At 44.9% G+C, this 26,927-nt stretch overlaps 1 protein-coding gene across 1 annotated transcript in view; it reads right to left on the bottom strand.

Moving 5' to 3' along the window:
* MYBBP1A (MYB binding protein 1a) overlaps nucleotides 1-26,927 on the bottom strand; it is a 517,888-nt gene that overhangs the window by 70,387 nt on the left and 420,574 nt on the right. The window contains exon 24 of the mRNA XM_086954610.1: nucleotides 6,883-6,996. Coding sequence (XP_086810736.1) covers nucleotides 6,883-6,996 — 114 coding nt within the window. The remainder of the gene's footprint in view (nucleotides 1-6,882; nucleotides 6,997-26,927) is intronic.

The following is a 26,927-nucleotide window of genomic DNA, read 5'->3' as shown; positions in this document are numbered from 1 at the left end:
GGCACTAGAAAATTACAATAAATACTAACCTTGGCAATGCAGTATCCCACTATGAATTGATTGCAAAAACTCATCATACAACCAGAACACAACAGTTAAGAAAAATTAAAGAAGTCAAAATAACAATATATTGTGTTTTTTTATTGAATATTCAACACAGTTTCAAGCTAGACTTACAAAAACAGTGAAACATGACTTTTTAAGAGACAGTCAACCTTGATGCCTCTTTAAAATGCATTAGCGATGTAATCACTTGGTAGAACGGACTCAGAGTTGGTAGAAATGCCCATAAGAGAGCACTGACATTTGTTTCTGTGACATTGCTCTTAACAATATATATCACTACCATGTTTGGCAAACCATATACGAGAACATATACTGACCATTTAAGAGTTGAAGAAGAAATAAACTGAAGACCAAGACTGAATATCTGTGGACTCAAAGGAGGCCTCTTTTGCCCTGCTCTTACTACAGGCTATTAATTCGAAAAGCAGATTATCCGAGACTGGATATCCCAGTGGTCAAGTATAAACCAATCTAAGAATAAAATCCAAACATGTACCAGAACCTATACAAGATTCCTACTACAACCACAGAATCACCCAAAGGTTTCTGGGAGTTAAAACAACAATGATTAGTGGGAAAAGAAACAGGAGCCCAGGGGGAAGTAGAGGTATTTAAGAACGTAAACTGATACGCTACATAAAAGTAGATGATACACTTTTTCAGACTCGTTTAAGGTATTATTGATGGTAAATGCATTCATTAACAAATAGTTTCTTACCTGTCGGTGTAGTTTTTCAGCTTGATGATCTTTCTGGATTCACTATGCTGTGCATTATTCCGTGGTCTTGTGGTTGGGTCCGGATTCGTAGTCTTTTCTTTCTTTTTTTTTTTGTAGCCCAGGTGGGCGTCGACGTCCCACCTTTAGTGTATTTCCGGTGACGTCGGCACGCTTCCTGCGGAAGCTCCCACTCCTGGGTGCCATCTTCGGATTCTTTTTTTTCGTGTTCGTTTTGTTACCAAAGTTATGGCAATGTTCAACTAAAGTTTTTTCACCGCTTTAACCTTTAAGGCTTCTTTTCCAAGTATTGTCTTTGTTTCAACCACCTTATCTCTCCAGCCGCATCTTTCTGGCGGAGGGGTGGGTTCGCTAGTGAATCCAGAAAGATCATCAAGCTGCAAAACTACACCGACAGGTAAGAAACTATTCGTTTTGCAGCATGAATCTTTCTGGATTCACTATGCTGTGCATAGACTTTGTAGCGGTTTCTCATGTTTGTGGTGGCTGGGTGGAAGATGAGCGTTGGTTATTGAATATGTGTTGAAGCACCCTTTGTCCGACTTGTGCTTCCTTGTTCATCTGTATATCCACACAGTAGTGCTTCGTGAACGTGTGCACTGAAGCCCATGTTGCCACCAGGCATATGTCCTGAATTGGTGTGTTAGCTTGGAAAGCTATTGTAGTTCCTTTTTTCCTGGTAGAGTGGGCACGTGTCCCTTCTGTTAGTTCCTGCCCTGCCTGCTTGTGGCAGAACTGTATTGTTTGGGCGATCCATCGCGCAGTTGTTCCTTTAGTTACTGGTTTCCCCATGAAACTGTTAGCGAAGGACACAAAGAACTGCTTTGTATTCCGGTGTTCCTTCGTTCTCTCAATGTAGTGCATGACTGCCCTTCTGGCGTCCAGAGTGTGCAGTGCCCTTTCAGCTCTTGTTGCCGGTTTTTGGAAGAAACTCGGTATCTGTATAGTTTGATTAAAGTGGAACCTTGACACCACCTTCATCCCCACCCTATCGCTGTGTATCTGTATGTAGGGTTCCTGTAGTGTTAGTGCCTGCAGTTCGCTCACTCTGCGCAGTGAAGTGATTGCTACCAGGAAGACTGTTTTCATGGTCAGCATTTCTAGGGAGGCCTTGTGAATCGGTTCGAAAGGTTCCTTCATGAGTTCCGTTAGGACTAGGTTAAGGTTCCATGCAGGTGGTGGCACACTCTTTGGCGGTGCGATCCTCTTTGCTCCCTCTAGGTATCTCTTAACGACCTGTGATGGGAAGAAACTCTTGCACGTTTCTCCTCTCGTGTAAGCGACTATCGCTGCCAAGTGAACCCTCAGTGAGGATAAGCTCAGATTTTTGTCGAGCAGGTGCGTGAGGTACTTTAGCACTGTTGAGTCCTTTTTCATCTTATTGTGTAGCTTTTCCCTCCTGCACCACAGTGTAAATCTCTTCCATTTCGCTACGTAGCACTTCCGTGTGATGGGTCTTCGTGCCTCCCGTAGTACCCTTATGGTGCTCTCTGGCAGTTTCAAATGCGCAAACTCTATGTCCTCAGGAGCCACGCTACGAGGCTCTCTGGCTCCGGGTGCAGCACTTCTCCGTTTTGCATGGAGAGTAGGTCCTTTCTTCTCCCGAATCTGTGGGGTGCACTCTGTGTCATCTCCATGATCTGCGAGTACCATGTCTGCCTGGCCCACTGTGGTGCGACCAGTATCAGGGTCATGTTGCTCGCTCTGCACTTGCTGAGTACCATGTGTATCAGCGGTATCGGGGGAAAAGCGTAAGCAAATGTCCTGGACCAGTCTATCCATAGGGCATTCCCCAGGGAGCCCTCCCAAGGCTGTCTGGATGCGAAGTTTTGGCATTTTGCATTCTGGCGTGTTGCAAATAGGTCTACCGACGGTGTCCCCCACCTGTCGAAGAGCCTTCTCGTCTCTTGTGCATTGTGTTCCCACTCGTGGGATGCCGATGTCGGTCTGCTGAGCCAGTCTGCTTCTACATTGTCCTTTCCTGGTAGATGTATGGCTAGCAGGTCTATCTTGAGTGGGATGGCCCATCTCCATATCTCCTGCGCTAGTTTAGAAAGCGGGGCTGATTGTATCCCCCCCTGCTTGTTGATGTAAAACATCGCTGTTGTGTTGTCTGTCTGGATCAACACTCTCTGGTTGTACAGTTTTGTTTGGAAGGCCTTTATGGCTAGGAAAACTGTCTTCAACTCCAGGTAATTGATGTGTCTCACCGCATCTGCTGGTGTCCACAGGCCTCTTACTTTGAGTTTCTCCATGTGAGCGCCCCATCCCCTCTGGAACGCGTCTGGGTAATGGTCACTGTTGGCGTTGGTTGCGTCAGAGGCTTCCCCCTTGTTATGTTCCCCATGTTCCACCATGCCATCTCTTTCTGCACTGCGTGCGTTACAACCACTAGATCCTCCCAACGACCTGTAGCTTGTGAACATTGCTCCTGTAGGCATTCCTCTAAAGGTCTCATGTGGAGCCGTACGTTTAGCAATAGGTGTATGCATGATGCCATCATGCCCCTTTATTGCTCGCTGTCCTCACTATCTGAGCTTGCCCCTTCTGGTAGAGCTGCGTATCCCTCACGAGCGCTATCGTTCTCTTCTCGCTGGGGATCACCTTGCTCTGTAAGGTGTCGATCTGTGCTCCCAGGAAGATTTTTTTGTGTTCTGGTTCCAGGGAGGATTTTCCCCAGTGGATGGAGAATCCTAGGTTCATCAGTGTGCTGGTCACTCTCTGTGCGTGCTGTTTGCATGTTTTGTATGAGCTTGCTTTGATCAGCCAGTCGTCCAGGTAAAGGTACACATGTATCCCTCCCTTCGTAGGTGTGCTGCGACTGTTGCGAGGCACTTTGTGAAAACCCTTGGTGCCGATTTGAGCCCGAACGCCAGGGTTGTGAACTGGTAGTGATCTTCGCTCCGATGATGAATCTGAGGAGGTGTTTGTGACCCCTGTTCATTGGGATGTGCAGGTAGGCATCTTTTAGGTCTATGGTGACCATGAAGTCCCGCCTTGTAATTGAGGATGTACCTCTTGTAGGGAGGTCATCTTGAACCTTTGCATTCTTACGAACTTGTTTAAGAATCTTGGGTCTCATAGTTTCGTCCACCTTTGGTACCAGGAAGTATGTGGAGTATACGCCCTTGTTCATTTCCCTGTAAGGTACTGGCTCTATGGCTTGTTTTTGCAGGAGCTCCTTTGCTTCCTCCTGAAGGAGCTCTAGGTCTTTCCTTGCTAGTGGCCTTCTTTTTGGTTTCCTGTCCGTTGGCTTTCCTTCCAACTCTATGCAATATTCGTACTGTATGACGTTGAGTACCCATTTGTCTGATGTTATACTCTTACACTCCCTGCAGAAGTGTTTGTCTTCCTCCCACTGGTCTTACATGTACGGAGGTGTCTAGTTCGCGTAACTCCTGTCCGATGTGTTTCTGCTCCACCATGGGGGTTTTTGCTTGGGTGGGCACATGAAGTTTTATTAAGTCACTTAGAAGCGGGCTGCTGTCCCCCTCTCTTATTATATCCACATCCATTCCCTCTCCCGCGAAAGGACTGGCCTCTTGGTTGGTACTGCCATGACTGTTTTTGCTGCCCCTGCTGTGTCTGGGTGTCTGCTTGGTGGGTTTGTTGGAACGCCTGGTGTGATGTTCCTGGCTGGTTTTCTCCCCTCCCGTTAGGTCTTCGTGACGGGGTGCCCCTTTTAGTACCTCTGAACTGCAATGCCCCCATGGATCTTGCAGTCTCGTTATCCTTCTTCAGTTGGCCGAGTTTCTCGTCAACTGGGGCCCCGAACAGCGTTTCTCCGTTGAACGGTGTGTTGAGGATGCTGTGCTGCACTTCTGGCTTGAAGCCCGAAATTCTGAGCCAGGCTTGTCTTCTCTCCGTGATGCTCATCATCATGAGCCTGCTGGAGGTGTCTGCTCCGTCCAGGGCAGTCTTGAGGCAAGAATTAGCTACATTCTTCCCCTCTTCGACAAGGTTTTCAGCTTTTTGCTTGAAATCCTGTGGCATGTTCTTTACTAACTCACCCAGCTCTTCCAGGATCTGGTATTGGTGCCTGTTGAGCAGAGCATTGGAATTCGCCATGCGCCAGTGCATTGCGGCATTCCGTTCAATTCTTCTCCCCACCAGGTCCATCCTCTTGCTTTCTTGTCTGGAGGTGGCCCAGAAGTGGTAGGCACATTGGCCCTCTTTCTTGCCGTGGCAACGATGATGGAGTCTGCCGAGACCGATCCCTGAATGTAGGGTGGGTCCTATGAGGAATTTGTATACTTTTTCTCCGACCTGGGAGTGACTGCTTTGCATGTAGCTGGTTCTTTGAAGGCCTCTTTTCCTTGTGCCATGACACTGCCGAGCATGGGCAGGAACTGGCTCCTTATCTGTGTAGGGAGCAGTGTCTCGAGAAGGAAGTCTGTTTTCTGCTTTTCTTAGTCGAGTTTTACTTTGAAAACTACAGCTGCATTCCTGATCACTGTGTTGTAGACCCCGATGTCATCTGGCGGCGAGGGTCTCGAGGGATACGTGTCGACGGCTTCCTCTGGGCTCTCGGTGTCGACGTCCTGCCAATCTATATCTTGAGTCTCCGAGGATGCAGACCCGAGGAGTGTCCTGCGGTCGTCGTCTCCCTCCTCGTAGTAGGAGGCCTCCTCCTCTTCTTGGTAGTCGAAGGTCTCGACGCCCACCGACTGTCCTTCGACGTCGTAGTCCTCCTCCTCAGTTTCCTCGACCACCCGTAGCCTAGGTTTCGTCGGGATTGTGTATTCTTTCATCCTGGCGTCGAAATCTTTTTTTCCGCTGCAGGATGTTTTCCATCTCGGCCTCGAGGTATCTTTTCTTTTTCTCCATTTCGGCCGCGTGGTCTGCGTCCAATGCATCGGCCGCTCTTTTCAGCGCCGAGCCGACTTTCGTCGTCGAAGTTTTCGGTGCCGAGCTGGCTCTCGGGTCCTTCGGTGGCGCTGAAGCGCCCTTAGGGTCCTTTTCCCTCGGCGTCGAACGCACCTTCCCGGGGGAAATTTTCGACGTCTTTTGCGGTTCTCCAGCTCTCGGCACCTGGGAGTCTTTCTCAGAGGATCCGCTGTGCCTTGGTGTAGCCGCGGACGCCGAAGTTTTCGGCGTCGGCGCTTTCGAGGTTTTGCCCTCAATTTTTCGAGACTCAGGGTCTCTTGGTGCCCTAGGGGCCGTAGAGTCTCCTACCTTCTTTGGAGTCTTCGTAATATCGGCCTCTACGACCGTGTAGCCGTCGTGTTCGGCGGCGGCATTGTCCTCCTCGTCTGATGATCGCCCCAGGTCTCGAAGGGACTGTGGCTGTCCCTTGCCCTGCTTGGTGGCGTTGGCTATCCTCTGTCTCTTTCTCACTCGAAGAGTCTTCGGCGTGAAGGCGGAGCAGGCGTTGCAGTCCTCGCTCTCGTGGTCGACCGCTAGGCAAAGGTTGCAGACCGAGTGCTGGTCCTTCTGCGCGTACTTGTGGTGGCTGTTACGGCAGAATTTGAAAGGAGTGTTGTCCATCTCATGCGTTCAGGTGGCCCCCTGAGCTTGCATTCTCCGATGGACGTCGAAGTTCTTGAAGTTCTTCTTCCCCTTCGTCGTCCTCTTCGATGATGTAGTCTCCTGTAGTCTTCTCAATCTCTTTTCTTGCAAAAGTGCGTATTTTTCTTCTTTCTCCAAAAATGTCAGGAGCCCTTTTGGGAAAAATCCAGACCCAACCGCGGAAAAAAGAATCTGAAGATGGCGCCCAGGAGTGGGAGCTTCCGCAGGAAGCGTGCCGACGTCACCGGAAATACACCAAAGGTGGGACGCCGACACCCACCTGGGCTACAAAAAAAAGAAAAGACTACGAATCCGGACCCAACCACAAGACCACGGAATAATGCACAGCATAGTGAGTCCAGAAAGGTTCACACTGCAAAACTACTTGATTACACTTGTTAAGGATCTCTTCTCTGATTGTAGTAAATTGTATGCATTATGTGTAGTGCACCCAGCTGATGTAAAGATGTACTGTATTACATTGTTTGCTACAGAAAAAAACATTAAATAAAATAAAAAAAATTAAAAAAATTAAAAACCTATCTAAGATTCCACTGCATGTTTCTTCTTACCTCATGGACCTGTTGAATACTTTCTTTGACAAGTTTCTCCCATTCAGTTTCTGAGAACGAGAGCTTCAATTCTGGGGTCTTCAAAGCTTTCTGGAGAAGTTCACAGGCCTGGCCCTGAAACCAAAGAAGGGATAACACTGTTAACCTCAAACTAATTCCAAAAGTGGCTGGAACAATAGCAATGTAAAGCAGGAATATGAAACCTGTAGATGAGTTACAAGAGAACAGTATTGTGTATACTAGGTAAAAATTGGGTGTTACGGTTCAATCAAATGTACCTGTCCGGCTTTATCTCATGGACATCAGATTTTTCTACTAGATAATGATGATTGTGGGTATACTAAAGCTTTAACCTGAAAGGTGTATACAAGCCCCAGAGGGAATTTCAAGAAAATCTTTAATAATTTGAGACTGGACAGAACAAATGTGTCTCGTCTTTCACTCTAAATAATTAAATTAGTGTTGAAATGCAGCAAAATTAGACTGAAAATTCCCTTACAAGCAAACCTCAAACAAATTAAGAAATGCATTACTGTAAAAATAAAAAATCAACAGAAGTTTAGAGCAAGTGTTTTGGCAGGAATGCAGCTTGCCTTTCATCAACACAAACATTTAACACAAACGAGAAGAACACATGTCTCGAAATCTGAAGAGGATTATCAATTATAAATGGAATACAATTCTTACAAAATAGGCAAAAGAAGAAAACATCTAAGCTAACTAGTTATTTATTTTCAGAGAGCGGAAACAACAGAAGGAAGATGTGTCATTTTAGAGGGCTTTAAGAAATTTGGTTAAAAATTAAAACACTAGAAAAAAGTACTGATATATACTAAGAATAAATCAACTAACAATAACACTGGTTCTTTAATTTACTTTCTTCATTGGCTCCACATTGAGGATGGATCAGGAACAGCCCTGTGCACAACCTCATGATTCAATCATTAATATTGAGACTATTTGTGCTATGGACTTGCCCAATGGCACAGGGTCAGTGGGAAGGTGTTGGGGAGTAAGAGAAAGCCTGCAGAATAGACATTATAAAGACACCGTAGAGTTAGCAGTAAGCTTCAAGTTAATCAATACTTGATCAGTCACTTTGTTTTGAAAAGGTACAGCACACATGCCTCTTGGCCACATGGTTGTGTTTTAAGGAATCACACTCAAATAGGGGTGAGCAAAACCTTCAAATAGAAGGAAGTGACATTATAAGGTTTTCTTGATTTTATCACAGTTGTAAGGGTGCATATCCAACCCTGGTGATTTTCTCTTCCCTTTTAAAATCTGCCTCAAAATAATATCATTTGCCAATTTCCTTAAAGGTTCCACTTAGTTCTGAAGATTATAAACACACCCATCCTGCTTGCCCATGCCAACAAACACAGCTCAAAAAGCTTTATATAATGTTTACAACAATGTAATTGATCTTAAAGTAACAGTAACCCAAAATGTAATTAAACAGAGTTGAATGAAACAAAAACAAATGAATCAAATATAAAATATATAGCTGAGACACCATATATATATATCACTACCGTATGGCTCCCTTCCTCTCCCGTTAGGCGCTGCTTCTTTTTGGCCGCGTTACTCCTGCAGTTGAGCCCAACTGCTGTCAATTTCAGCAAGGTTCCTCACTTCGGGGGGAGTATGGAGTCGCAAATGAATGGAATTGTTAGCTCGTTGTAGTGAAACAAACTTTGTTTTATTCCATCAATCCAAGGGGTATCAAAAGCAAAAACAATCAACGCGTTTCGACAGCGTCCGCTGTCTTGATCACGGTCAGTTTGTGCACGAGAGCTCACAGTTTTTAAAGGTCCAAAACAAACATTGATGGTCACACCCTTGAATGGGCGTGTTCGAAACATTTTACAAGTCACATGATACACTGTGGTAATGTTGGGAATTCTGGGAGCTGTAGTTTAGCATATCATTAACCAAAAAAACAATTTTAAACATTACATTTCACATGTTACTGACAAACCAGTTAGATTATCAGTTTGTGTTGTTATACAGTAGTATGATTAGACCTTAAGGTTCGAAAATATCATTTGTGTTATATATATATATATATATATATATATACACACACACACATATATATATACACACACACATATACACACACTCAAAAGTAATTAACCTTCTGTGTAATCATCCAACTTCTCATATTGCACCTCCTACTCCTTCACTCATCAAAAGGCTTCACTGCACCCTAACTACAAGCTTGGAATACGACCACTTGGACATACCTTTTCTTCTCCAATGACCCACTCTCACATGCACCATATACCCTTTGCTAGATTGTCTTCTTACACCTTTCAGTCTGTTATTGTACCATTTAGCATATTTGCTCTGCTTTTATTGCACACCCATAGATAGCATTGCTCCATCAAGTTTGAGAGGATGTAGCCTTACGGCTAGAGCGGTCTACCTCGGACCTGGGGAAGCGGGTTCGAGTCTCGGCAATGACGCTCAACATCCTGTGGTTTCGGGCAAATCACTTAACCCCTTCGATGCTTGTGACGGAACCATTCCGTCATCAGTCACGGTTGAGCTGTGCTGATGACGGAATGGTTCAGTCATGACCACACCTTGTTCTGCATTGTCCAGCACAGGGGGGAAATTCCTATAGCAGCGATGAGGTTAATCTCCCCATGCCTAACAAAAAAAAATGAATGTGTTCATCTGTAACGAAACTGGTGCTCATGTAAAGCGCTCGGATACCCGATATCTCGGGTCTAGTTTGCGCTATATAAAACTCTCTATATAAAAAAACTTTTCAACATTTGTCCTGTCCATCCATGCAGGAGAGACCTCTATGCACAGAGTGCTGCCCTTTACTGAAAAGAATGGGGATTTTGCAGTCAATGAATGGGGTATGGTGGAGAAGTGTTGCTCACCAGTTAGAGGCGGCAGACCCAGAAGCGGAGGTCGGCCCGGGACCAGTGTTCAATTCCCGACGCGGCATGGTACGGAACCAATGTCAGCGGGCTCGATAAATCTCGCCTCAGTGCCTCTCTAACCATGGGTCCCACGCTGCAACTCTGGGCAATAGCTTGCATAATCTCCACAACGACCCCCTCGCTGCCAGGGATGCCTGGCTTCACCTTGGGGATGCCCAATAGGGACCATCTCACAGGGAAAGCCAGGACGGGTTCCCCAGCGGCACACAGCGCCAAGAAATCCTGGGGTGAACGTGCGCTCTACAAATTCATACTAACATAATATAACATGTTTCTGTAGCATTATAATATAATATTGACCTTTTCTTTAAAATCTAGGCCAATTAGTGCTATCAATTACACGCGCTCACCAATACTCAACTGAAATGATCAAGCAAGCAGTTTCTGCAAGATGATATAACACTATTTTGTAGTGTCCTATTCCCGGTTAACCCAAAAAAAAAATCCTCTGACAAGAGGCCTATTGTCTGCAACTATATCCTCAGTTACCCTGACTTTCAAAAACATTATATTTGACATCCTCATCAGCTTCAAAACCCCATTTATCCACCTCACACACCACAGTCAAAAAATACTTGTTCAGGATGATTAGGGTGGAAGAAAAACCCCAAACCATGTGGCACTCTGCATCCTAGAACAGTCTTTTCCTCCTTCAATAACATACTTTTCTGTTTGCAAGTCTGCTCTTACATGTAAATTCAGCAGAAAAATATCTAAATATGGGAAACTTTTGTCCACAATATCCTTCAGGAGAAAAAAATACATTTTTCTCGAGGAATCGACTTACTCCGTTTTCCCCATGTCTCCTCGTTAATTAAAATTTAGGGGAATCCTGAATGCCCCCACTTTTGTATTTCCATCTAATGCATGTTAACTAATCACTTTGGGGGACAGTATGGCTCTATCACACTGTGGACCCTTACACTTTGCACACCCTCCAAAATGTCAATCAACATCCTCACTCTCGTTTCCATGCTTCCTATTAGCATGCACTGTATTCAGACTCCCATTGGTTTCAAACAATTCTCATTTGTACGGTCTGTGAAAATGTCCTACCTTTTGGCAGGAATAGCTCCATGCCCTAATGTAGAGACATGCATTCAAAGAAGCTATATTCTTTGTGCATCCACAGCTGGTACACTGTGGCTTTACTACCCCGGCGAGCCCTTTTTGTGTTGTTGTGCCCCTTCTCCCCTCAGGCATTCCATAGATTTGGTGACCTGTACTTTAAATCAATTCTGCAAACATTCTAAGTCTCAGGCAGAAGAACAAAATTCAAGCTGTAATGTGGGAATGCATTGGAAAGCAGGGAGTTAATCACCGCCAGCCATCTTGTTTCAAAAAGATACAGCATGGCACCCTGACCATATCTCATGGGTTCTGTTTTTTGAGGCATCCCATAAAATCAGGGGGAATCTAACATACTGAGGCAAACTCAGTGCTAGTGGTGTAGGATCAAATAGTGGACATTCACTGCCCAGTATTCTGTGAACTCCATCATTGTCCACCCACCTCATGATCAGTATTGCACATCACTTCTCAACTTTATTGAACGATCAATGCACTGCACTTCACAGCTTCACTAAACTGAATGAGCATGACCATCTTGTGCGCACTTTCTGCATCATACAGCAAAATAAGACAATAAGGTGCGGGTGTTCAGACTTGAGTAAACATATGTATACTGTACTATATGAAATAACCTATTTCAGTATACACATAACCTAAGCAAAAGTGTAAGTTGCGTTGAAATAATACACACATTCGGACTACAGTTAGGTGCCATAAAGAGTATCTTCCATATTCTGCATCCACCGGATCTTGAGGGAGGCAATCCTATTAAGACTTCGAAAATACACATTCACAACACAAAAGGGTGCAATACAAGTCAACATAGAATAATTTAGCCCACAGTTTCATGCAATAGCATAACCAGGCAAGTAATATTCTTCACCAACTGACTTAACTGAAGCCACTATCTAATAGGTCAGGATAAAATCAAATGGTAATGCAGAGATGGCGGACATGGCTTCACGGTCCACAGAACATACCCTGGCAATGTATAATGTTGCCAATTGTACTTGCCGCTGAACAGACACTTGCTTCATCCACTGAACGAGAGCCATTTACCACTCAGTGCGAGCAGCGACCAGCACAAGAGCCATCGGTCAAAGTACAACATTCCAAAACAGGCAAGAAAGGTGTGTGGTACATGCTTCCAAAAACATCAAAAACAGGAACTACAACTCAGAGGTGCTGGGGAATGGGAAAGTGCGGAGCATTTATAAGCTAAAGTGCTCGGAGAATGTGAAATCTATGGTCAAATGAGTTTGTGTGAAAAAGAGAAATTCTAAGAGGCAATTATGTTGTGTATTTTCCCATTCTAACCAGCCAGCAGCCAGGCTGTGGAGCCTCGACATTTAACTCTTGGAGCGTTATGCATAAAACTGCCGCTGCCTCAACCTTCCAAAGGCTTTAGGGGACTTCACGTCCCTCAGGTAGGATGTGACGATGGTTACTGCACGCTAATGAAAGGGCCAAGATGGTTCCATGGCAGGCTATGCCCAGACGTTGGTCCCTTGCTCACTCTGCCACTGGATTCGAGGTAGCCTGGCTGATGAGGGCTGTTACCTCGAAACCGTCCCAGGATATTTGTTTCCCGTTCAGGGAAGACCTGGCCGGGCACTTCGGGCTGGACTGTTCCCATGAGGCACAGGGCCAAGACTGATTTGCATATAGCTGGGTCTGAGCTGAGATGGCGAAGTGAGCTAAAGAACGATGATGGATTCCACCCAGATCTGTGACTGGGGGTGAGTGTCTGAAAAGTTATGGCGCTCCGTCAATCATCTCCTTGTGTTTGCATTGTTATCTAATTCACACATACTTGCAATATGGCGATGATTATCAGTGGCTTCAATTCGATTGTATTGTGTGGTGCTGAAGGGACATTTTGCAGTAACCTGGTTCATTCTGATACAGCCATAGACTCATCCCTTTCCCTAGGAATGATGTGACAGACATGAAGTGCTGCACCACCTTCTCTACCTGTTCCCATGTTCTTTGCATTTGGAAGAGGTGAGGTAGGATGTTTCTTACCCCAATAATCTATGCAGCCATTTTGCAATAACTTTCTACCGTCCACTTGGATGGTCTTTGTGTTCATAATGGTGGAACCACCGTCCCCATCTTCACGATAAACCTTGCATCTTTTGAAAGACGTGTACGTGCACCAATGAGGCAGGTGAGGATACGGCCACTGCAACCCACGCAGCATTAGCTGAGCGGAGTGTGGAGGAAGTTGGAAATTTGTAGCTGATCAAAAGATAGTCCCCAAGTAAACAACTGCAAATTATAGATCAGAAAATCATGTCTTCACAGTGAGATGGGGTGAAGTCCTTTTTTAATCTAAAAGTAGTTACTGTTCTCTTTACCGCACTTCCTCTTGGATGATGTCAATAAAACAGTAAAGAAATAAATAGCGAGATTGCTCACTTGGCTCTTCCAGAGGAGCGATGAGGACAGGCATGGATAAAGGAATTGTTTTGCCAAGACTCGGTTCATATTTTTAAATCATAATTCCAATGAAAAATGCAGCACTGAACATTTTTAGAGGTGTGCACCCCAATGCCCCCCCCCAGCAGAAATAAACACTACGACAGTATGTTGGCACACCCGTATAAATTCTGCATATCTGAATGTATTAATTTCAAAATACATTGCAAAGATGCAGGCTAAGAGGTGAAGCATCGCAGTTTGAGAAAACATACACAACTGTCCAACGACTCTACAATGGCAGTGTTACGCTGGATCACTGCAGATTTGAAAATATTTCAGGACCTAGTTTAGACATGGCTCTCTGAATCATACTACATGTGGTGTAACAAGTCCGTGTTTTTGTCTAGAGCGGCCTAGGTATGAGCATTCAACTGAACTATGGTCATAGATACGCGTTCTATCCAGATCTGAATGTGCAATGCAAGGGCAGGCTGTCGAGGTGCAAACCTATAAATGGAAAACTGACGCATCAACATTCCTAGACTACATTAACTGGAATGCAAATTCACAACGGGAAGTGACTTCATCACATGTTGGAATGTCGGCATGCTTTCCCAGCACTCACTCTCTCTTCCCGCCCGCGATGGACGTCATCAGATGCTATTAGCCCTTCAACCTTTTCATACTAAGGAAACTTACTTCACAGCTGGGGAAGGTATAAAGCCCCACTCGCACCCTCTTGACCACCAACTGTTTATTAAGCTGTAACATCTCAGGTAGTGCTCCTCATGTGACCACATCCTCTGCTCTGCATATCAGATCATATTCAGCATCAGGGCTTCATGCATCTCGTCCACTTGATTACCACAACTTCCTACAGCCGGTCCTCCCAGCATTAAGGAAACGTACACACTCCTCTTACAATCTACTCACCCATTGTCCCGTTCTTCAAAAACAGCTCCTGTGAGCTCCTGCTCACATCAACGTCTAGGTTGCACAACATTGATCACACAATCCAAGCATAGCTATACAAAAGACGATACCCAATATTGTATTCTGTTTATTTCCTACATGTATCAAGGCGCTTCCCAGTTCATACTACAAAGTTTTTTATATCCGGCAATTGCACTCATATAGCCTGTGTCAAGCTCACCCCCTCCATCTATATTCTACAATTCCTCTCTTAAGCCATCTCTCTAACGTAGATCTGTTGAGGGTTTCGTAGAACTGCTAGAGGTTTCATAAATTCTTCTTTCAGACTTACTTTCCTGAGGACCACCTATGTAATCGGACTGTTGCTGGGTCTCAAACAGACTACCCCAGAATAACCTCCATTGACAATCTTCCCAATTACGCCACAAGTACAACAATCACTCCCTGCGATTCCTGTTCACACTCAATGCGTCTTCCTTATTTGTGCTAGATTTCAGTCGGTACTCAAGCATTCCTAGGCACCGTACAAAATCACCATACATAAATAAATACAACAATTGCTGCCACAGTGAAGGCTTTTACAAATACCAAACCGAGAAGTTGGAATATTCGGGAGTGGAATTGGCCTTTGAATGTTTTAAAAGCATATTAAAAGTGTTTATTTGTTTATGTTTGTGCAATCAACACAGTCTGTTTTCACCGTCGTCTTAAAATCATGGCCATCCGATTTTGGGAGCCATACATTTTATTAATTCAGAAAACCCGATTTACAGCCAATATTTTCATAAAGAAGACAAGCTCTAATTCACAAATTAGCTCCAATCTGTGTCCCGCTGGTGGCTGCAATAACGGTGTAAAACCTGATTTGGCCACAGGATGTTTGTTTCCAGGGAACAGGGTAGTAGCGAGCTAAACTGCAAAGGCATCTGAAAATGTGGAAACAAATAGTTCCTTTATCTTCCCCCAAAACACAGGCATTTGACGGCAAAAAACTAAAGTCAGCAATTTCCGTCCTTTTTGGCAACTTACTCAGCGATGCAGGAATTCCAAAGGCAACAACTTCAAGCCACGGGTTCGATTCCAAAATATTTTTCTCTCATAATGATGCATCATAAAAAGTGGCAGAGCAACGTTTTTATCACTTCCTACCAGTCATCGCTCTTCCTATTATGAAAGGGGTCTGGCTGGCAGCTTAAGAGTGGCCAGTAGCCAAAGGGAAGATACCATTTCAAAACAGAGAAAACATTGGATTCATTTTTGTCAAGGAGTCCCGAATAAATTATGGTTTCTTAGAGAAAACATTTATAAAACGAACGCTGTTCTTGTGGGGCTGAAATCCTATAATGAAAGAACCATTTACTGAACGTCGAATTCCATCAATAATATTGTAGTAACAGGCCACTAACTGAAAATAAATACTCCATTTCTCTTTATCCATGCGACAAAATCCAGAAGAATTCCAGAGCAGCTCATCGGGTCTGGCTGGGTTTTGAGACCCACTGAGACATCCATGAATGGAAGGCCCTTTTGAAGGCAGCAAACCGGTGGCAATAAATAAGGTGCAATAACACGCTCAAGGAAGAAAGCGCACACGACCGCTATGTAAAGATGAAAATGGCTAGGAGAGTGAACTACCCCAAGTGTTGCTTTACTTCAAAAACTAAACCATAGATTTGTTGGTTTAATGCATTCATACCAATAATGCACACTGGTGTAAAGTGGATTACAATATATTGCTTTCCATGTCGGAGCTCGCAAAAACTCCTGGTGGCGGAGGAATGGACTCAACTCTGTTTCCAGCTGCCGAATGCAATGATGGATGTCATTCTCCACGTCGCCTTGTCCCAGCAATTGGGTGCAACGATGCCTCGGCTGAACAGTGCAATAGCATTCTGGCCCCTAAGCTACCATACAGCACCATACCTCCTACAACACATTTATCGGCTCAGTCAAAGTCACTTGGCCCTCTGCCATGTCACAACTTTCTCAACACTCCAATTGACTATCACCCCAATGTTCTCCAATCTCTTAGGTGATTGACCCACACTCTATATCCCGGCCTTGGGCATGTCGAAGACAGTCCAACACAGTAGCTTGCTGAAAAATTCACATCAGTTTTTGACCGCGTAGATCTTAGCCACTCTCTTTTGCGAGAGCTTACTCAAGTGGCTGCCTTCTTCACGCATCAATTCCAAAGAGGATGAACTGGGGAACACTTAGGGCATTAGACTACATCTTCAGTTTGCTGCTGCAGAAAAGGTGAATAAATACAAACTTTGAGCAGAACGGCCTCCTTCTGCTTTTTAATGGTGTCCTCAAAACAGTTGTCCCTGTCAAACTTGATAATCATAGAGTGGTATCTAGGAACTTAGTCGCTGCACCATGTGAATCCAGATCGACCGTTTTCCTGTCTTAACAGAAACTATTTAGCAACCAGGCATCTGCTGTAATATCCTGTGTTTATTACTGCATTGCCAGACTGAACTATTTCATCAATTTTCAGGTCTCTAAGCTGGTCTTTCCCATATAATACAGTATGTAAAACCTTGTGTCTGGAAGGAAATTAAACTACCCCCTAATTATACATACACAATATGCCCAACGTAACCTGAGCTATTTAGATCAATTCAGACATCTTAAAGGCCTCATCCAGCCAACACGCATTTCTCAACTAAAGTGTTGCTTTTTAGTGGCTCCTGTGGTTCCCTTTACCTAAAAAATACTGAGGAATCTTTTCTTCCATCGATAAGCATCATGACGTTCCAATTCATAGTTGTGTGTCTGTTTTTCAGTGTGTGCATGTATCTGTGCGTTGAATGCCTGTTGGCCTGTGCGCATAAATGCCTGTGAGTATGCATGCGTATGAGTGCTTCTTAGAGGAAGCGATTTCTTGAAGGAAAGGCAAGGATTGGATCCCATTGACAGGGCATTTCTTCGTCAGACTTGTGATTTTCTCTGCCGAAGAACCAAAGATCAATCATGCATCCCTCCGCATCAATTATGCACGCATTTACACATCCACTCAGCCGTTCACTCGTATATACATTTTTTCATTTATGTCACCAACCACGTGTGATGCACATATGTGCCTTTATTGACATGGTTTGGTCTGCAAGTGGCGCCAGGGGGAATCTGTTGTCCAGTATGTCGGCATGCAGTGATGCTTGCAGGGCTTTTAGTTCTGGAGTGCACTAGACAAAAGATAAAACCATCCACTTAGCCAATGTTGGTTATTTAAGTGTTTTGGTTTTTTAATAAACAATGTTGTAAACACTTTCTTTAGTTATCTAAAAAGGATTGCTGCAGGATGTTCCCAGGCCTGGCCTTCTATAGGCTCTAAGCATCTGGGCCAAGTACCCCTTCAGCACCTCACTGTCAGTGGCAGCGCAGGTCAAGCAATCCAAGGTTTCTCACTGAGAAGGTAGGTGTAGGGGGAAAACAAGTGCACAACACAACATACATCCAGCAGGCCAAATAAATGAGCGTCCAGTCAAAAGGAAAATGCTACTTACCAGTATGCATCTGTTCTTAGCATGTAGAGCTGCAGAGTTACACACTGTGCATAGATCGCCACCTAGTGTTGGGCCTGGATGTTTGCAGTTTGTTTTTGTTCTAAAAAGTCTTTGGAAGTCACAGGATAGGTGACTCCTCCTTTGGATCATACTGCGCAACGGCATCGGCTCCATCCCCAGATAGTTTTTCGCCATTAGGGAAGTGATGGAGTTTTACAAGAAAAGTAGTGGTGTCCATGTAATTTGTATCTAATTAAGACAATACTGGAACAGATAAAGGTAGCCGGGGAGGCGGGTGGGCGTGTGTAACTGCAGCTCTACATGCCAAGTACAGATGCATATTGGTAAGTAGCATTTTCCGTTCGAGGCTTATGAGCTGCAGATAACACACTGTGCATAGATTGTATAGCAGTTCCCACCTTTAGCGGCGACCACCATTATCTGTTGCAGTTCTTTGAAACAGAGTTTTTAGTACAGCCTTGCCCACAGTGGCTTGTTGTTTAGTTTGCACATCTACACAATAGTGTTTTTTGAATGTGTGCGGTGTAGACCATGTAGCTACTTTGCATATATCGTATAGGGGAATGTTCCCTAAAAATGCCATTGAAGCCCCAATTTTCCTTGTAAAATGGGCTTTAGGAGGAATGGATAACGTACGTGTAGCTTTGTGGTAACAGATTTGTATGCATTTGACAATCCACCTAGCTATCCCAGATTTTGATATGAGGTTACCTTTCTGTGGTGGTGAAAAAGACACAAAAAGTTGTTTAGTTTTACAAAAAGTTTGTGTCCTTTCAATGTAGTAAAGCAATGTTCTTTTGACATCTATGGTGTGAAGAGCTCTTTCAGCGACTAATTGTGGGTGTGAGAAAAATACGGGCAGCTCAACAGACTGATTTAGATGGAAGGGTGAAATGATTTTTGGAAGGAATTTAGGATTAGTACGGAGAACCACTTTATTATGGTGCATTTGCAAAAAAGGTTCTTGAATGGTGAATGCTTGTAGTTCACTAACTCTTTTGAGAGAAGGAATAGCTACTAGGAAAGCTACTTTCCAAGTTAGGGATTGCAATTCACATTTACGTAACGGTTCAAAGGGAGGTCCCTTTAACCGTGTGAGAACAATGTTTAAGTTCCCCACTCGTGAGGGTGGTGTTCTGGAAGGGATTATTCTTTTGAGTCATTCCAAAAAAGCCTTTATGGCAGGCACTCTAAAAACGAGATAGATGTTGTCTATTTTGTAAGTATGCTGCAATGGCAGCAAGGTGCAGTCTGATAGACGTGTTTGCTAAATTACACTTTTGAAGGTGTAATATGTATCCTAAGATGTGTTGAATAGACATCTAAAGGATGGATGTGGTCGTTTTGACAATATATTACAAACCGTTTCCACTTAGCTGCATAACATGCTCTAGTGATCTTTAATAACATTCATACATTCTGGAGGGAGGTTAAGGTAACCAAACTCTATGACTTCGGATCAGATGGTTTTTTCGGATCAATGGTTTTTCCGGATCCAATGGTTTTTTCGACTCCGAAGCGGGTTTGCTTGGGTCCGATCTTGGTTTAGGTGCAGAGAGGCTAACAGTAGGCTTCGGTGCCGATTGTTTTGATACTGGCGCAGAGGCCAATGATGATGTCTTTTTCGGTGCCGATAGGTGTGCGCCGGCATGGTGGGCAGGCAGACTCGAGCCCGAGTCGCCGGAAGGCTTAGTGAGCTTCTTAGCCGAGCCTGAAGGTAGGGCAGTGGAAGCAGCGTCCCGGTGTGCCCCCGAGCCTGATGGCGAGGGTGTGACCAAAGCCATTTTTGAATGTGTTGAGGAAGGGTCGGGTGGACGGTCTTACTTACGACCCGCTGTGCTGGACTGATGTCCTCTACTTCGGAATCTTCGGCCTCGGAGTTGCTGTCGACGTCATGATGTTGTTCTGGGACGTCGGCGCCCTCTTGGAAGATGTAGTGTGGAATCGGAGCTGATGAACGAGCCATTGTTCTTCGAGCTCGTCGGTCCCGGATCGTCTTCTTGGAGCGGAAAGAGGCACAAGCAGAACAGTCTCTGGCCTCGTACTCCAAGTGAGAGGCAAAGTTTACACACCTCATGTAGGTCTGTGTGGGGAAACTTTGACCCACATTGAGGACACTTTTTAAATGGCGTCCTTTCCATGAGCTGGAAGTTAAGGCCTAGGTAGGCCCGAAGATCTTCGTCGATGACCGGAATCGAAGACTTCGGAGTAAAAGAGTAGCGTCGACTGGAAATGCGTTCGAAAACAGGTGCTGGTGGGGATTGCGCGCCAAAGGAAATCGGTTCCAACACGGAGCGCTGGAAACACATCCGTGCCAGGTGGCGGAAAAAAACAATCTGGGGATGGAGCCGATGCCCATGCGCAGTATGATCCAAAGGAGGAGTCACCTATCCTGTGACTTCCAAAGATTTTCTAGAACAAACACAAACTGCAAACATCCGGGCTCAACACTGAGTGGCGATCTATGCACAGTGTGTAAGCTGCAGCTCATATGCCTCGAACACTTGTTTTCATGTAAAAACGAGTAATTATCTGCTAACAAAAAATTCAGTACAACACCCTGCAAATAATATGCACAGTCTTCTTAAGCAGACCCACTAGCATTACCCAGATCAGATCCTGTCACACTTACCCGTCAGTGGATAATGGATATTCCCCTATCACACGTGGCGACGTAAAGGCTAGGCCCACTAGTGAGCCTAAGTCTTAGAAGTTCTACAAAGGCTCTCAGCACAATTCCTGGCTGCATTATACAGAACAAGTCCCCCTCTCCCTCTACCCCCAAGGTCCGGCAGTCCGGATTCAGTCTTATCTGCACTCCCTGGGACGGCAATGTAGAGTCCTCGGGTGTGCGTTCCCAGCCTGGCAGTGAGCAGGACTTTAGAATCTGTGACTGCGATGGTACTCTTTCGATTCAGGGGTATGTCTTATTCTTTGCCAGGGGACTGGTCTAGGGTGCTTCCAAACTCGGGTAAGGTGAATCTTGGTTCCAACTTACCAGGTCACAACCTGCTGGCGATTACGGCCGCATGCCCACCCTAGGATGACTGGCCTCTTCATGGACCCTGGCCCTTTTGTGACTTAGAGTCAGCCTTTACAGTACACACAGGGAAATGGCCATCAGTCTGCCACACGTTCCCCTCCTGACATATGTGGATCACTTCGCAGCATCGATAAGGAGAAGGCCCTCTTCAAGTCACTCCTTCAAAAAACAGGGGAAACCCGGTAACCCAATGGCATCTGGGTAAATGAAGACTATTATAAAGCAAAATGACTCTTCAAGTCACAGCACTACCAAGGGCAATGGCCCTCCCTTCGTAGCAGTATAGCACCAGGACGGTGAGCCCTAATTTTAGCAGCGCCCCCTCCTGACATTACGCGGTTGCAGTTGCATAATGAACAATGTCAGGCGGCCTGATCTGTGTAACGGTCCAGTGCCTCCCCACCTCTCCCGGCATAAAGGGGCCGCACAGCGCACACAGGCAGAGGGCACGATCGGCACACTGTTCATGACAGACAAGAATCATACAATTCGATCCCAGGATCTTCTCGCTAGGCCCCCACTATACCTTGCATCCTCTAGGTAATCTCCTTCTCCTCACAGGGCCCACTAGTCGTGGGTCAGACAGAAGTTGGTGCTTGAAAGTGTTTTTGATTCTCTTGTGCAATGTCCCCTCACCCAGCATGAGAGATTGGCAGACTTTTGGTCTCCAGCCCTGGTCACAACAGGCAGCACACATGCAGAGTTTCTCCACACTGATGTACAGTTTGAGTTTGACAACTTGGGAGTCTCACGCTCTACTTTTTATGATCTATTCCAGACACACTTGTGGTTTAGTGTCTCGGTCTTTGAAACTCATGCTCTGGGGTGCTTTGCAATGCCGACTCCTTTGTTGTGCTCTTCCTCAAGAGAGCACAACAGGCACAGGAGCAGGTCAGTCTCCAATTTAGATAGCTTCAAACACAGGCCATGGGAGTGACTAAAGGTTCACAAATGGATGGTGATATGTGCATCAAAAGATTAACAAAGAGCGCCAGACCTACTCTTTGTGATTCTCGTATCAGTCTCATCTCCTTTCTCAGATGTGCCCAGGCCCCTTTGACCAGTAACCTCCTCTCAGAAACAAAGAGCCCCCAATGATAGCCTGGCTCTTCCTTTATCAAACGTGTATCACATCCAGTTCTCAGGAATGCAGCAATCCACAAATCTGTCTGAGGGAAACCTCTACCTCTCCTTGCTCCTGCAGTAAGCCATGGGCCTTTCAAAATGGAGCCATATGTCTTCCTAATGTTGTGTCCACTGCAAGCACACACACACACCACTGCGCACACTGATACACATGCGCACAGTCTACAATGCACTGTACCCTCCTACGGGCATCCATACATCCCACCGCGCTCATGCAACACTGTGCACTCCTACATGTGAGACCAACTATCAGGCCATATATAGACTTGTCCATTCACATAACCACACACACTATTTCCTGATGCACTGTACCTTCTCCAAGGCACGCACACACAACCATGCACTGTACATTCCAACAAGCACAAACATCTCAGCGCTGCACACAATCAAATGCAGACCAGGGGTGAATTAAGCACACAGCAGCTAAAATTTACCAGAGTGGGACAGGAGGTGCCACTCCCACGACACAGGTAAAAAGGCTTGTTCATTCTACTGTTCACTAAAAACATGGTATGCTGCCAACACCAGGCTTGTGGTAATTAACTCCTGGTGAAGGCAGCAGCCTTCCACTTCTTGAGGGTAGCGCTTTGGGAGGCCCTCCTTGTCTAAGCAGAGTGCAGCCCATGAGACAGGCATAGGTCACAGTGCACACACATGAACCGTGTTGCCCCATGACAAAAAAATCATTATCAAAGATCCAGATATCACTGTGGATGGGACACTCAGGACAGGGGTACACGTCTATCACCATGCAAGGAACTTTTCCGTTCCAACAAGTGACCATTAAAGGATATTGCTTTAGAACATTCGAAAACCCCAAATAATGAAAAGCAACACAGTTTGGAAAGTCACAAGTATACGTAAGAGATACATGTTAACTAGAATTGTAAATCAGAAAGCAGCACACTAGCAAAAAGGCTGCATTTTGATTCGCTTCTGGCCAGCTGCCATCTACCCAGGAAAGTCACAGCCAGGGAACGAGACACGCTTCATTACAGTATCAACCTTCAAAGCACCATGCCTTCTTTCCAGAACAGAGCTATGATAAAGAACTAGAATGCTCACCTATCTCACAGAACGTGCCTGCACTGGGAGACATGCTGCTGGAGAAGACAAATTTATTACCCTTCACTTTGCTGTACAGATGGCTAAACAGTGTATATTAAAATGTTTGTTATGTCCTCTGCTACAAATTCCAGAAATAAACAAGGGCACAATAACATTCCTTTCCATGTGCTGGAATTTTATATCTAAAGTGCTCCCAGTCTGTGATTATTGTGCAGTCTGACAGTTTTCACCATACTTAACAGTAAACATGGCATTTTCTCTGATTTAGAATGTTAATTACCTTAAAACAGGTTTTAATTATCGGTGAATAAAGCAGCTTATAATGTATGCAGAAAGATATTTTATACACAACTATATATTTTAAATAGGTTTCATTAGCATATTTTTAACTCACAATATTTTAAGGCCAGTGAACATTTATGCACGGAGATGTCACTACTGACAAGACGAAGAGGGAAAAAGTAAAAAAATAAAATAGAAGATAATACGTGTCTACAAGGGTCCCTACTAGTGTTTTGTTTGTACAGTATGCGGTGGTTTTCTGAGGAGATCATACCTGAACAAGGCCTATGCATTAAAGTCTATTGATTTCTAAGAGAAAAAAGACATTCCCATGACATCAAGATATGGCCGAATACCTCCCAGGAATATCAGACATAATCCATCAGACCATATTGTCAGTGATTTCATAACCACACTTTACTTCTTAGGTTTCAACAAACTTGACATGGCCCCCACTAACTGCAAGGGTTACTGTTATTAGGCAAAGATGCAACAGCAGCCGTGGTAAAAAGAGAAACGTATCATTATTAAAACAAACAGATGGGCAGCTATAAAGCCAAAAGCCTCATCAGCCGTCTGTCTCCGGTCCGATTAATTCTCACGTTCTCGAATGTGGACTAGAGCCGCATGATGACAGGAGAAAGAGAAGAGATCCTAACACACTTTTCCTCTCACAATTTTAAATATATTTTAAATGTACAGGATAATTAAAAAATACATTGAAGAACAATAAGTACTTGGAAAAAAATAAGAATAATATTCTAATTACAGTTAAAGTTATTCTACTATCCTAACTAAAAACACACCTAAAGGAATCTGGTAAAAATTTGCTTTGGATAAAGGAAATAGGTAAAATTCACCTCCAACAATGATAGTCATGGAATACACAGTTCAACAAACAGCTAGACTTGACCCCAAAATGTAACCATCAAATTTGACAGGAGGACGGCTCACCAGTCTGCTGAAAACATTGCAATTACCTTCACCAGAAGAGTTTGAAGCTGTAGTACCACTCTTGCTGGTAGTACTTTCGATAGGAAAATCTGAGGCATTGCTGCTTTCTACAGGACACTCTTAAGCATTGCCACAGCATTCAAAAGGGACAACAACTTCGCTTGCAACCACTTAGAGCCACCTGTGCAGCATTCCACCATTGTCTATGGCTTAAGTTAACTGCACAGCACTCCTCTCCATTGGAGAGACCCAAGTCTCGAAGCGATGGAGGTGGCCCCTGGCCCTGCATGTTATGGTTCGCCCTTCTATGCCTCTCCCTTACTCTGAGGGTCTTGGGTGTAAACGTCGAGCAGGCATTGCAGTCTTCGCTTCCGTAGTCGAGCGGCAGGCAGAGGTTGCAGACTGGATGTTGATCCTTCTGGGCGTACTTGTGGTGGCAATTGGTGCAAAACTTGAAAGGTGTTTTGTCCAACCCCGTGCTGAGGGAGGCCCTTGAGAGCGCATTCTCTGTCGAACGTCGAAGCTTTTCCCTCGTCGCTCTGGTTACCTGACTTGTAGTCCGGTGTAGCTGAAACTTGATTTTCTTCGATTTTCCTTGATTACTCTTTCCAAATTCTGGAACTCTTCGGCCACTATCCAGACCTCACGGCGGAAAAAAAAATCTGAAGATGGCGGCCACAGGTGGGAGCTTCCAGAGGAAGCACGTTGACGTCACGAAGAACACCAAATGGTGGTATGTTGACGTCTGCCTGGGCCACAAAAAAAAAAAAGCGAAAAAAAGACTACAATTACGGATCCAACCACTAGATGGCGGAATAGGGCACAGCATAGTGAATCCAGAAAGATTCACGCTGCAAAACCTAGTCCGTTTTCTTGAAATACACTTGTTTGGTGCTTTTCATATTATATTGAAGTTTGCTTTTTTTATTGCAAAACTCCATATTTGCTAGAGCCTGGCTTATCTGCGGCATATCCTCCGTAGAAAAGATGTGGTTCGATTTTCTTAACCATGCATGACTTGAAGAATTATTATTATTTCAAAATTTGAAGGGCACACAGCTACCCCAAGCGGTTTCCCGGCGCCAGGCAAAGGTAGGGAGAGAAGGAGGGAATTACATGAGAAGTAAAATAAAACAGCAAGGTTCTCAAATCCTTACGGAAAGCGAGAAAAGGTCTCATCTCGCAGGGAGGCTGGCAAGGAATTCCAAAAAGTCGGCTCCAGGTAAGAAAAAGACTGGCCTCTCATATGTGGCAATCTGATTTTTGGAACCACAAACCAGATATGTTGAGCAGAACGCAAGGGGCGAGAGGGATGGTAAAGCTGCACCAGGACCTGCAGGTATTATGGGGCAGAGCCTGTTTTGATTCTAAACATATTGCACAGAGGCTTAAACTTGACCCGCTTTGACACCATCAACCAGAGTAAGTCTAGCAGAATCCCTGAAACAGAGTTGAATGAGGAGTATTGGGATAAGCCCAAAGCTTGGCTCAAATTGCATCAAATCACTACCCTCAATTATCGGTCCTCTGACAAGTCTGTTAGATCTTTCTGCTTGACGGTTGGCTTGAGGATGATACCAGCTACATCTTGTGTTTAATCCCAGCATTACAGTAGACTTAAACCTCGCCCCATTGTCTGATATAATAACCATTTAGACAGGTTATCTGTCATTACAAAGGCAAACTATTGGTTTGCAGGTAAAAGTTGGAAATGACCCAAAAAATAAATGGACAATTTCTACCAAACACCTTTAGGAGGTTATATTTCACTCATGTGGGTATATAACACTTGAGACCTTTATCATTTTGGGAAAAATGCACACTTTTTGCACCAGTCCTCAACATCACTGCCCATTCCCGGTCACCAGTAGGTTTGCCTAAGTCTTTTTATTTTACTGAGAGTACTGAGGTGGAGAAGTGTGGCTCAATGGTTAGAGCGGCAGACCTTGATGCAGAGTCCTGGCCAGGGACCAGGGTTCGATTCCCGCCTCAGCGGGATCGGGCTTTAATTCCTCTGACCGGATATTCTCGCCTCAGTGCCGAATCTAAGCATGGGGCCCACGCTGCAACTCTGGGCAATAGCTTGCTTAGTCTCCACAACGGCCCCCGATACACAAGGGATGCCTGGTTTCACCATGGGATGCCCAAGAGTGGACACCTCACAAGGAAAAGCCAGGAGGGGTTCCCTTGTGGTAGGAGTACAAGCGCCGGGATGCTTACGGGTCACTGTTCGCGCTATACAAATACAACACATTTACATTTACATCCCCAAATGAACATAATGGCTGTAATCAAGCAGGGAACTCCTGACCAGGATTCGCGGAACAAAATTGTCCCCTCTAAATAACAATCCATCTTTCACACTCAACTCAGTTTGAACCCTATTATACAACTGTAGACCTACGGGAAGACTTCCTTCTCTGGGCCATCCCCAGACTGAGTACTCTGACTTTATTAACAGCAGGTCCTTCGCAAGAACACTCTTCGCTCACACTTTTAACGTCAACATTGTTCCAAAACACAATGGTAACCAAACAATATCTTGTGACCCTGCCTCACTTTCACCTTCTGTGTCTTCACAAGAATATGGAAGACATGAGAGAAAGTTCGCTCTGCTGTTACTCCCAA

This window comes from Lissotriton vulgaris, chromosome 2_1 (genome assembly GCF_964263255.1).
Source record: "Lissotriton vulgaris chromosome 2_1, aLisVul1.2, whole genome shotgun sequence".
Lineage (NCBI taxonomy): Eukaryota > Metazoa > Chordata > Amphibia > Caudata > Salamandridae > Lissotriton > Lissotriton vulgaris.
The sequence above is the reverse complement of the archived record's forward strand: the minus strand, read 5'-3'. Positions and strand labels throughout refer to the sequence as shown.